A 13,629-nucleotide genomic window follows, 5' to 3' on the forward strand; every position below is an offset into this window, starting at 1 on the left:
TTTTCGTTTATTAATATATGGTCAACTTACTATTGTGGATTTTGTTTAAAATACGCTCGTGCGTTAAAATAATCGAGAAATTGCATTTCTTTTCATTTTTAAGTATTTTACGTACAGTGGGTGCGTAGGTAAGAACGGGGAAAAGCTGCCAACACATTTCAACATATTTGATATTTCAACATATGTGATTATTGTTATCGAGTTTTGAGAAAATTGATTTTCTGAGTTTGGTTTTCTTTTCTCTCCCCTTGTTTTGAGTTGGTTTTCAAATGTTTGAAAAGATAAGACCTATTCCCACTGTATTCCTCAGAGTTTACAAGATGTTAACGATTCAGATTTCTTAGTAAAATAACCTCATGACTTACGTTTGGGAGGAGACATGATTAGTTATCTACCTACGAGAAGGAAGGCGAAGACATTTTAGGGACTTGAAGACAAAACCATTTTATAAGAAATTACTGAAATTGAAAGTGCGAGGTGCGACGCGGGAAATAATTATGAGTTAGCAGAATTACCGCAGTGTTACCAACCACCAATTTAAAATCTAGAATAACTTTGTTGACATATGACACTAGTAAGCGCTGTTAACAGAAACTAGTCAATTTCCAGTTTGATGCGAGGTAAGTTTCGAACGATAAATAACAATTCAATATTACTTGAACACTAGACGAAAAATCTATTTGAATATATTTTCCGATACTAGAAAAAATATTCGATATAGTACATGTATCGAATGACATTCAATCAACAAAATTACTCGGTTTCGAAAGAAAATACTCGATACTTGGTATCGCACGTCAGTACACAAAGGTTTCATCTAATAACATCTCATAACCAATGGTGTTATAATTAAATATAAATATTTACAAATATAAATATTTATATTTAATTTATGCACGATATTTTGCTACAATTACTGATTATTTTTTCTAAACTAGAATGTTAAAAATCATTCTTTTGACAACTAGGTTCATTATTAATCACGTAAACTGTTTATCATATTTTATTTTAAATTATGGTTGGCGCTTTCGGGGATGACACGGCATAAACAAATATTTAACAAAATCAATCATTGTTAAACCAAAATTTTTATTTTTCCGCCAAATGTCGAAATTCCAGCGACAGAATTTACGCTTATGTTTGTGTTGAACTCATAACAGCGGATGAACAACTGCCCTGAGCCGGATGAGGATTTCAAATCTGTGTATATGGCGTTTCCCCGATCGAGCCACCTGATATTAATAGCTAGCAAGAAATTCTAAATTGAATTTGAATATGAATAAAATAAACATATTTTAGACAGATATCAGTTTAATAAAACTTATAATTAGAAAAGACAAAATCAATTTTTTGAGCATTTAATTGTCTTTTGTTTCATTTTAATATCACTTGATGAGAAAATTTATTTAAAACTATTTACTATACTATAAACTTTTTACAATTTTATTCATTTACTACATATATACAAATAAATTGGTATAAAATGTTTTTATGAAATTAATTATGCTCAGATAGATGAGGATTAATACTTCTTGATGAGAAAAAAAAAATATTAGTGTACCTACTGTTTACAAATTTTATTCAATTACTACATATATACAAATAAATTGGTATAAAATATTTTTATGAAATTAATTATGCACAGATAGTTTGAGGATTAATTACTTCTTGATGAGAAAATACAAAAAAATATTAGGGTACTTACTATTTACAAATTATATTCAATTACTACATATATATAAATAAATTAGTATAAAATGTTTTTATGAAATAAACTATGCACAGATAGAATGAGGATTAATACTACTTGATGAGAAAATACAAAAAAAATATTAGTGTACTTACTATTTACAATTTTATTCAATCACGACATATATACAAATAAATTAGTATAAAATGTTTTTATGAAATTAATTATGCACAGATTGATTGAGGAAACATTTACAATACTATTGAAATATTTTTCAACACCGGTCGAGCCATGAAGGACGAAAACCCGAAATCGACCAATACCGTTTTCAAAGGGTTCTGAAATTGTGTTTACTGACCCAGTGGTTTAAAAGAGGATTCTTCAGAGATCGAAATTTACCACCTGGCGAAACTTTCTTAAAAACCTGACAGAAATGGAGGGTTCTTTGGGGATTTATTTCCGGCCATCTTTCTTGTGATAGGAGAAAGTAGGAATTTAATACTAAAATGGATTATTTGTAAAATATCTATCAACAGTTAAGAGTGGTAATAAATAAATCTTTCATATTTATAATAGCTTTGGAAAATTTCATGTAGAATACTGTAACGAATGACGTATTAAATTTGACGAGACTATGCTAATAGTCGTTTGTTCCATCGTTTCAGTGCATGAGGGAGTCCGTAAATTACATAATCTTGTTAATAAATATAATTGAACTTGGCAGACATATTGTGAATTGTCGAAAGCAGTAGTATTCAGACTCACACTATTTAAAATTAAATTTACCTACCTTACGGTACCCACAAATCGTCGTTGTTTAAGATAATTAATTTATCCGTTATTTATTTTCTCGTCATGGTAAATAGATACGGGCAAGACCACCTTTTAGAGGGCAATGTAATACGAATTAGTCGGAATCGTCCAAATAACTACCAATCCCTCCATGGACAGGCAGTGCTTAGTGAATTCGGTGCCCAATTAATTTAATATCGTGCGGTCAGCGTCGTTCAATACGGTTGTCGCCCCATAATGAATCTAGGATTTCATGATTAGGAAAGGGAGAATTGGTCCGGAAATGTGACAATGAGATAACCAGTTATCCAACAATGTGTCTCGTTTTATTCTCAAGATAATTATTCTACAACATTGCCATTATCCGTTTATTTGATTTAATAGGGTCCGGTTACTTCCCTTTCAAAATTTAGAAGACATACAGATACATTAATCATTAATACATACATTTCAACGATTTACTTTCTCTCTTTAAGAGCTCTTACCAAATTAAAGGTTTAAATATAGCCAAAATTCAGTTTGTTCAATAATCACCTAGATAATTTAAACTACATTATCGTAAATGATATTTTTCGCAGTTATTTGCTCAATACAGATTTTTGCAAAAATTTATGTACACTGTTGTAATCTTAAGTACATTTTACATATTGAATCATTGAGCTGATCAACTGTTGTATGGAGGAATATATTTTCTTAAACAAGCGTTATTTACACTTCACATGCATAAATTAATTAACATACAAAATTTTTGTTCCTGTTGCCTTAACTAAAGTTGTGAAACTAAGTCAAAGTTCAAATAATTTATTTACATGAAAGTACCGAGTTGTTATTTATTAAAGGTAGCCCGAATCTTAAATGATTTGAGATCTTAGTAAAAATATAAACAATTATTATATTTTGTTTATTCGCTGAAAATTGTGTTTTATTTTCTCTTTTATTCTTTTATTTTCTCTTCTTGTTTTCTTTTCTTTTAAAAGTCTCTTGACTTCAAAAGTCAAACCCCACATAATTATTAATGGAGCAGCCAACAACCACAATTAGTCTACAAAGTTATATTTATATAGGTTAGCTTTGCAAGTTATTATTTATAGATTCAAAGTTGTGATGAAAGGAATATATTACTCAAAGCTCTACAAAGTGACATTGAATTGTTTAACTAAATAATTATAATATTGAAGGCTGTTGGTAATTTTATCAGAGATCAAATAGTACAACTTTGAATTTTAAAGCGTGGATTTGTAAGTAGTGAACGCATTTACGTTAAAGTTCGAGTTAGAAGTAAGAAGCACATCTCATTAGGAGGTTCGTTGTTTGCGTTTTCCCTGGAATAAAGTTGTAATTGGTAGTGTAGTTTCATCCTAAGCCGAAGGGTAATAGTGATAGACGTCTTCGTCAGACGAGATTCACTTCTTTTGAATTGAAAGGAGGGACACCGGAGTCACTCCATCACAGGGTATCTCCCTGTCAAGTCTTCCTGACCCCTCCCGGTTAATTTCATGGCACATTAACTCCTGTCGGTTCCTACATTCTTAATTTCAGCTGTACGATTTTGCATTAGCACTTTCTTTGCATCTTTTTCTTAGTATTATAGGTTGAGAATTCATTATTTTTTTACCATAGTTATTTAAACTATTTTATTATTATTTATCTAAGTGTGAAATAAACTAAACATTTTTCGACCAATATACAGGGTGAATTGCTACTCGTGCTACAAACTTCTCCAGTAGATTCTTCACCCTAAAATGAACAAAAAAGTTCATATTGTCCATGGTCCGATTCTCAACCATTTCAGAGTAATTTCGCTTTTTATCGATTTTGAAAGATATCACGTCCTGGCGTCGGAAAATCGTGATATCTTTTAATCTAAACATTTCTCTGAAAATCTAATAGCACCGTTGAAATTCCCGTTAATTTTTCAATAAGAAGATGACGGTGGCAAAATGTTTGGGCTAATTTTTTGTGTTTTATTTCAGCCAGAACTACAAAAAGAGTGGAAAATTGTGTAAATCGGAAAGTGTATAAAGTAATCCAGAGTTTCTAATTTTAGTCTCAGAAGGCAGCAAATTTGAGGAAAACTACCTGATTTAATAACGCTTCCAACGCACTCGTCATTTTCTTATTTAGTGGTTGTGAGACCAAGATGTTGATGACAAAAAGAGAAAAAATGGTGGTTCAAGGATTGCTAATGTTTGAGAGTGACTTGCTACTCGTGCTACAAACTTCACCAGTAGATTCTTGACCCTAAAATGAACAAAAAAGTTCATATTGACCATGGTCCGATTCTCAACCATTTCAGAGTAATTTCGCTTTTTATCGATTTTGAAAGATATCACGTCCTGGCGTCGGAAAATCGTGATATCTTTTAATCTAAACATTTCTCTTAAAATCTATAAGCACCGTTGAAATCCCCGTTAATTTTTCAATAAGAAGATGAAGGTGGCAAAACGTTTGGGTCTTTCTTCCTTGACCTTCTAGCTGTTTGTAAACTTCTTAAGCATTACATACTAAATGGGCATTAAATTAAATTAAAAAATTTCAATGGAATTATGATTTTGATTCTCTCTAAAAATTAACGGGGATTTCAACGGTGCTTATAGATTTTAAGAGAAATGTTTAGATTAAAAGATATCACGATTTTCCGACGCCAGGACGTGATATCTTTCAAAATCGATAAAAAGCGAAATTACTCTGAAATGGTTGAGAATCGGACCATGGTCAATATGAACTTTTTTGTTCATTTTAGGGTGAAGAATCTACTGGAGAAGTTTGTAGCACGAGTAGCAATTCACCCTGTATTGGTAATACTTAACAAAAAATCTTTCCAGTGAACATTATTCACAATTTAATAATTTCTATACTAATTACTAAACAATCAATACAAAAATTTCATTCAATAAATACAAAAACTAGGAAGACATATTCAAAGTGAAATAGAATACTGCAAGACGACACTTTATTTTATTTTTTAAAAATCATATACAATGTGTTATTTTTAAATATTTAATTGGAAATTAGTTCTATTTATTAGTAGCTATGTAAAATTGAAAAATCCACGTTTTTGGTCAAAATGGTTTCAGTATAAAATTCATTACAACTACATGAAAAATTTCATGAATCAACTTGATTTAAATAAAAGAAATACAATGTAAAACACGATAAAACTATACTGTAAATATATTATGTCGAACAGTTTGAAATTAGTTTACGCTCCAATATTGGGACCGGTTATTATAACGTTAGATTTGCACGAATCTTCTAATGATTTATGGACTGGATGTCCGCTGTATTTAGTGGTCTGTTGACCTATGGAATCTACACATTGAGGGGCCAGAGCACATTTTTATGACAAGATGGACATTTTTCTGCTGCTATTGACTATAGCCCGATAGAATAGAAAAGGCACAGTTCACGGATCTTTTATGGATTTTTTCTTGAGTGCTGACAGTAGTTTGGCAAATGCGGAGGATAGTTGTAGAAGCTCTGATGTACAAAGTAAACTTTATCGGGCAATTCGGGGGAACTTATCACATAAAAATTTATTAAATTCCCCAGTTTTCGTGGTCCGCTTGACCAACTAAAAACCTTAATTAATTGAAAGCTATTAATTGAGATAAAAAAGTCAGTGTCATCTTCGGCTAGATAGGCCGCTGCTCTACCATTTGAGCTATCGTGACCTCGATCCACTCGGACACTAACTTCCCTTCTCAATCCCACCTTTTGAATTTTCCCTCGTTTTTGCCATTTTTCAAATGTCGTGTAATCTATTTGATTCTCGACGACAAATGAAATGGCCACGGAGAGCTTTAGTGAAGTATACTTCATTTTACTTATTAAATTCACTAGTTTTCGTGGTCCGTTTGACTAATTAATAACTTTCAATTGGCAAAAGTTCAATTGGCACTTTTTGAAGTTTTTGAAAAATGGCAAAAAGGAGGGAAAATCCAAAATGTGGGGTTGAGATGGGAAGTTAATGTCCGAGTGGATCGAGGTCAAGATAGCTCAAGTGGTGAAGCAGCGGCGTATCAAGCCGAAGGTCGTGGGTTCGAACCCCGCTCGAGACACTTACTTTTTTATCTCAACTAAAAACCTTAATTAATTGAAAGATAAAAATTTATTTTATTGCTTGAGCAGTATACTCGTATAATTCGTATTCCCAATTTTCACCGTTTATCAAACCCATCACAGTCTGTTGCGATGAAATTTTGGGACCAAATTCTGAATTCCGAAAGTATTGGAGATATCGCGATAAACTGAGAAGTGTCCTTATTTTAGATCTTGTTAAACATTGGACATTTCTACTGCTCCGGTGACGCGCTTGAGGAATAATTGAGTTGTCGCATTCCCCTCTTACCTCTCTAATAATGCATACTGATAAATTGAAACTTATTTTTATCAACAAATTTGTCATTAATACAAACAATATCTGCTTCATTATATAAACACCGCAATTCCGAGCTTTCTTTTTTTGCTAATACAGATTTTTTAAATTAATTTTTGATTACCTCGATTATTTTTGTCTTTGTTGCTTCTCAAACTTGCTTGTACATATTATTTAAAGCTGTGATCACAATGTATACCATTTTCATAATATCAACCTTATTCCTGTACCAATACAACTGTTTATGTACAATATATTCTGCCACCTATTCGAGATACGGTACACCGGTTGTGACAGCGTTTTATAAATAATTCAAAATGAAGTCTCAGAAAGTGGAAGTAAATCGGATTCAAGCGGGTTTCCAGGTATATATAATAATATACCTATCATAATCCGGACAGGCCTGCCGCAAGGAGAGTAATCAACATCTTCATAATTGCTCTGAAAATAGAATTGAACAGCATTAATTTGAATGTTATTTGTACACTCTCCTCCTTTATTACTTCGTTCCTTGAAAAATTCATTGAGAACATGACGTTTTCCTTTCCCCTTTACAATGCTTTGTAAATAGGAGGTCCAAAATGTTCGCTCGTACCATTATGAAGCTAAAGCAAAGAAAACCAAGCAAATGTATAGGCTTTATAATATATTGGTACAAAAAATGGTTAACACAAAGGATTTTGTAATCCCCTCTTTAGTTTTTATCACTTCGCGATTTATTTTCATCTTCTATCGTATACTTATGTACTGGCGTTTTTCTCTAGGAAACTGGTTTAACTTTCATAGAATACTAGTTTACAGTATACTTACAAACATACATCTCAGAATAATTTAAAACATAAATAATAAAATATTTAAAAAAAAATAAAGACAAATTCCTTAATAACCTTACATAGCGAGTAATTTGTAACAATAAAAATACAAAAACGACCCATTGTTAAGCGCTCCCACACTTTTCTAACAACTTGAATGAGATTATCGCATAACCGTCTGTTCTGAAACAAGGCTGACATTGACAGAAGAGACTACCATTAATGATAAGTGAAAACATTACCCTTCATTAGTTTTTAAAAAAATAAACGCCTAGAGTTTTATAGCTATAAAGACAATGGCTTGTGAGACTAGAACTTGTAGTAAGTTTGATGGAAACTGCTCAAAACTGTGTAGGGATATAGCTAATTTTGCAGTATTTTATATCACTAGAGTTTTATTTTATTTTTGTTATCAATTGCATTAAAATTTATTAAAAATTATTATGTTTTTTATTGAAGGAAAATTTAATTAAGGGATTTTGAAAAAAAAAGATTTGAAATCTAAAACTTTGTTTATTGGGCACAATAATTTTTGTTAAAAAATTAATACTGTGTATAATATCTTATGTTAGCTAAATCATCTCTAAAATAAGGTATTCTGTTAAAAAGGTTGTCACTAATTTCACAAGGAATTTCACTCCATAGATATTGCAACGCTGCACTCAGTTGTTGCAGGCCAACTGTCTGTGGATGGCGATCGAAAAACCTTCTCTGCCAAGAATCCTATATGTTCTCAATGGGATTGAGGTGGGAAGACAATGTGGGATGGAGCAGATGGGAAATTGCCTGGATTGAAACTCTATGTGGTCTAGCATTGTCATCCAAAAATCCCTGGTTTGAGGGATGTATTCCTCGATAATTAGACATAACGGACTGCGGTGAGGTTGCATTCACTATATGAAGTCCAATTCGTCCTGCAGTGTAAATCCCAGCTCAGACCCTTACACCGCCTCTTCGAAACTGCATTTAAGGGAGCACAAATTGGGCATTGTACACATCCCTTGTTCTTGGCAAACGCTTCGGCGCCAGTTGTCACTATACAGACCGGAACGCGCCTCAGCAGTAAACATAACAGCATTCCAATTGGTGTTCTCTTCTAGGCGCTCGCTGCACCATGTTCTCGTGAGTTGCTGGTCGCGGCCTGTTGCTGCAGGTCATCTCGGGGGGTACGATATGCGGCCAACTTACCATAAACGATTACGAATAGTTTGTGTTAATAAAGGCCTTGCCAAAACATCTTTTACTGAATTTAGGATCTGGCAGTCACTATGGATAGGGTTCTGTCTTACAGTAATGGCAACATTTCTGTCCTCCCTTAGCTATCTTACTATCAGGCCTCCTATTAGCACTCCTAGTTTCTCGGAATCGGGCTAAAGCCCCGCGAGACCTCGTTCTGAGAAACGTCAACTGCCTCTGCGATATCCACTTGCCGATACCCCCCTGATTCATTCAAGATGATGTCTTTTCTTGGTTAAAGAGAATACAACTAGATTAAAATGGAGAAAAGACTGGGAAAGGTGTTGGTTTACAATATGACTAATCTTCACGTTTACTATTCTTATTAATCCGTTATTAATCATGAGGATTAACATTTGTTGGTTCTTATTGGTTTATTTTATATTTTGTTTTATCGAACTAACAAGAATATATCGGTTAATTTAATTAAAAACAATAGAATAAGAATTACTAATATCTCTACTCATTTTTGAGCAGTTTATTAGGCTCAGTTACGATAAGCAGTTTGCAAAGTAGTCAATAATGTCATTCCAACAAAAGAAGTTTCAACAAAATTTTAAAAACAGCAAAATTGACAATTTTCAAAAACTTTTTGTTACCAATTTTTATTGCAATTTAAAAAAAGTTTTAATTATTTTTTCATTGCAATACATTCCTTGTCACTTTACTACAAATAGGGGCAAAATTATGTTAAGAAAAGTAATACTATAAAAACAGAATTTAGGAGTAAGTTTGTGAGACGCAGTGTGGGAAAACAATATTCTATGATGAAGCTATCAAGTTAAACTGTTAAGACACAGGTCGTTATTAAGTTATGGCTATTTATAAGCGGCTGTAATAATTGAAATAACTAACTTGGAACTATGATCAAATATTGTCACAAAAAAAAAAATTTCATTTTTCACATTAGTACAAATTTTCACCATTCTATAGTTTCATTATTTGTTTAATTATGAGAAATGTTGTAAGTATATCCCATGTCAAATATCACCTTCCAACCATGGTTTTTTCTTTTTGTTTTCTTAAGTGCCAATATAAAACACCTATGTTCAAGTTTCAAACTGATTTGGCATACTATTTGGCCCTATGCTAAAAATTTTCGCTCGCCCCTGCCTGAAAGAGAGATAAATTTGATTATTTATAAAACTAGTGTTAAATGTAGCAAGTAGTCATTAAGAAAACAATTATTCAAGAGGAAGTATGTTAAACAAATGGGGTTTTGAAGTATTTCGGTTCGAACTGACAAAATTAGTTAAATTGGCGGCAAACTGGCAACAACATTGCCCGAGATGCGGGCTCCTTCAAAAGCAAATAAACTCATGCCTAACCAAAGCCCGCATTTTGCTCCCTGAGTCAAACTGTTTGTGGTATTTCGGTCTTCCTAATTGCTAAGGTTTTGTACTTTTCGTTATTACCAAGGGAGTAGAATCAAGTAACATTTCTTAACTAAGTTCTATTGTGGAATTTAAATTGAGGGGTTTATGGGCCGACGAGAAAAACAGTCTTGTTTTCTGCTTTTTATTTCAAATCATTTCGATGTTCAACAATTATTTTGATTATCCCAAAATAACACTTGTATTTTGTAGAAGAACGGTATGCTTAATATTTGATTTCGGGTGTTTTGTATGCCTCGGTAACAAAATTTTAAAAAATTGAAACTATTTAAAATAAATGTGTTCAGTTATGTTTGGGCTTCTTAAGATCTACTCAAATTTATGTTGTCTTATTAAATTGCCTTTAGAATTGTCTCTGGGACAATTAATCTCAGTCAGATTTGTTGTGAACAGTATGGAAAATAATTCAGGAATAGTTAAAAAACTATGCTTACTTTGTTCTAGAACGTTGATATATAAGTACTATGTGAAAAAGTAGACCCCTTATTGGTTAAAATTTGTTTAAATCTTAACGTGAATCTCAGTACATTAATATTAGGATAAATTTCCGATGTACCTAACGAAACTTATAGTAAAGTAATTTGGCTTTTCACTGTCTTAATTGTCTATTTTTCGGGGTTTTTTATTTTACTTGAATTTTCCTTTCTTTATGTGGTTTTATTAGGTTAAATTTGGGTTTTACAACGTCTCTATTGTTGTTCTTTTTTCTGTATTAACTTACATATTTTGTTCAATTTTTTGGCTTGCTTGTTCGTTATTTTAGTCTCTGTTTTATATGCTTGTTTAATTTTTCTATTTGTGCTTTTTTATATTGTAAAAGTTGGGAAATAAATTTTGTCCATGACAAAACGTTGAATTACTAGATTAACCCCAGTTCCCCTTTTTCACAACATCACCACTTTTTTGGTTTATGTAATTAAAAAAGCTAGAAAGCTTATTAAACGAAGATGTCATGAAATTTGCAAGCTCTACCGTGAATGTTTCCAATGAAGTTGCAAATTTAGTTTTTTGCATTTTTTTAAATTTAGCAGTTTTGAAAGTGTTTGTTTCTTCTTTACCAAAAATGAATTTGAATTTTCAGGTTGGGTGCCTCCTTAAAGGAAATTTAACTCTCTTTTAAACGCCTTTTTTTGGATTTCCTCAAAAATAAATAGTTCAAGTGCTACGAGTTGGCTTATGACGAAAACAGTAGATAATTGAAAAAAAAAAAAGTTGAATAGCTGCGAAAGGGTTGAGAATGCTTTGTTCGAACTATTTGTTGCGCTTGAGCTGTAGAAGCATCTGACAAACTTTGTCGTACGAATAGGGAATCACCCTGTATATTATTTACTATAAATACGTGCTAAAGGTATTAATAGCTGATTTTATAATTACATAAAAAACTACCGCGCTTGTAATTTTTTAAATTAATATAATTAAAATATTACTTTTTGCTGATTTATGTTAAGATTGACGTTAATAATTCAAAATAAGTCTTCACATAAAATATACACAGTTTTGTCTATTTAATCTGCATAGCGTTGTTTTTCCGTATTCAACCTAGGACAATTATTTCAGAAATAATTTTTATGCTTTCATCCCTTGGTACTAAAACGCAAACGGGGTGCGAATTGGGCAAAGCAAGTTACAGCGCAAGGGTTCGTATGTCATCAACCTTTAAACAGACCCCAAACTAGATTGGTTTCTCTATAAAAGGAATTAGTTCGTAGAAAGGACTAATCCGGTGGAGCAGAAAGGTTTTCTCTAATTAAAATGAGGCTTTACTCTTGGAAATTAATTTTGCGGATTTACTGAGCGTGTTAAAGGGCGTTAGTCGGGCCTTACCGGATGAGGTCCTCGCCGAACCTTCTCTTTTCTTCTCCGGAGCCCATACATACGTTTCTGGAATTATATGCTTGTAATTGAATAAAGCCTCACGGACATGATTAAACTTTGACGAAATGAGGTTCCCATTATGTTCCCCCTGTTTCAATAACGAGATTTCACCTTATTGGAAGAGCGAACAATTCGTCTTTTTCCTTCTTTCCACAAAGGGACGACCAGGTTGAATAAAATATACACTGAAAGTCAAAATCGCAAGTGTGCCCAATAAAATACATGAAGAAATGTTCCCTCCAATATGTTTTCCACTTAATCCAGATATTGGCTTTAAAAATATATGTCAATAAATATTTTACTTTTAGGATTACATGTATGTTTTGAGATTAAAGATGTAATAATAAGTTACTCAATTCACTAGTTTTAGTGGTCCGCTTGACAAATTAATATCTTTCAATTAATTAAGGTTTTTAGTTGAAATAAAAACGTCAATGTCACGAGCGGGATTCGAACCCAGGACCTTCGGCTAGATACGACGCTGCTCTACCACTTGACCTCGATCCACTCGGACACTTAACTTCCATCTCAACCCCACCCTTTGAATTTTCTCTCCTTTTTGCCATTTTTCAATCATCATTGCATTTGTCGCCGAAGATCAAATAGATTACAAGACATTTGAAAAATGACAAAAAGGAGAGAAAATTTAAAGGGTGGGGTTGAGATGGGAAGTTAGTGTCCGAGTGGATGGAGGTCAAGACAGCTCAATAAGAATTAATCCTAATGTTTTAAAGTTAACAATTACTAAATTAAAAAGAAAAAATATTAAAATAAATAGTAATAAATGCAAGAATTAAATTAACCGTAATTGAGTATAATTTTTCCCAATTAAAATTAAATCGACAGATCTCTTCTTGTCCTTTTAGAGTCTAAGATCAAAGTGTATTCAGAATTATCCGTAGTCCACTTTATGTTTTGTAAGGACAATAACTGAATTACTTTTATTTCGCAAAATTTCATCATTTCTGTTCTTGTTAATTATTTTATGTAATAATTTTACTACTTTTATATTTATTCTAATTAATTTTAGTGAAAATTACTTTTATTTTATTTTTATCTTATTTCGCGTTCCATTCCACTGAAGGAGACAACTAAAAACCCAATTTCTTATAAATTTTATAAATTTGTAATTTTTTTATTGGTTCAATAAATTTAAAAAATGAATTGTCATGTATATTTGATTGTCCCTCATATAAAAGTTAAAGCAAAAAAAGGTATACCCCACCTGAGTAATAATATTTGAGTGAAGTTATGAGCAAAAGTGTAATAAAAAGGAGTAACAATTTTAATTATGTAACCGTACCAGACAGGGTGGAAGGTGAAGTGACAATTGGTGGTTATTGGCCAGTGCCCAAGGCACTTGTTGCAAATCTACGCCACTCTTTAGCCCTGGTAGAACTAATTGCGTTTAGGGAAGTTTACTATCAAACTGAAAGCTTTACACAGATTTCA

At 32.2% G+C, this 13,629-nt stretch overlaps 1 protein-coding gene across 3 annotated transcripts in view; it reads left to right on the plus strand.

The window, feature by feature from the left end:
• LOC106665877 (limbic system-associated membrane protein-like) overlaps positions 1–13,629 on the plus strand; it is a 489,908-nt gene that overhangs the window by 228,512 nt on the left and 247,767 nt on the right. The window contains exon 1 of one of the 3 annotated variants that reach the window (XM_014392679.2): positions 468–620. The exons of the other annotated variants lie outside the window; for them this stretch is intronic. Coding sequence (XP_014248165.1) covers positions 614–620 — 7 coding nt within the window. The 5' untranslated portion in view covers positions 468–613. Of the gene's footprint in view, positions 1–467; positions 621–13,629 lie in introns of those variants that run through there. 3 annotated transcript variants of the gene reach the window in all.

This window comes from Cimex lectularius, unplaced genomic scaffold, assembly GCF_000648675.2.
Source record: "Cimex lectularius strain Harlan isolate CLEC.00 unplaced genomic scaffold, Clec_2.1 scaffold12, whole genome shotgun sequence".
NCBI lineage: Eukaryota > Metazoa > Arthropoda > Insecta > Hemiptera > Cimicidae > Cimex > Cimex lectularius.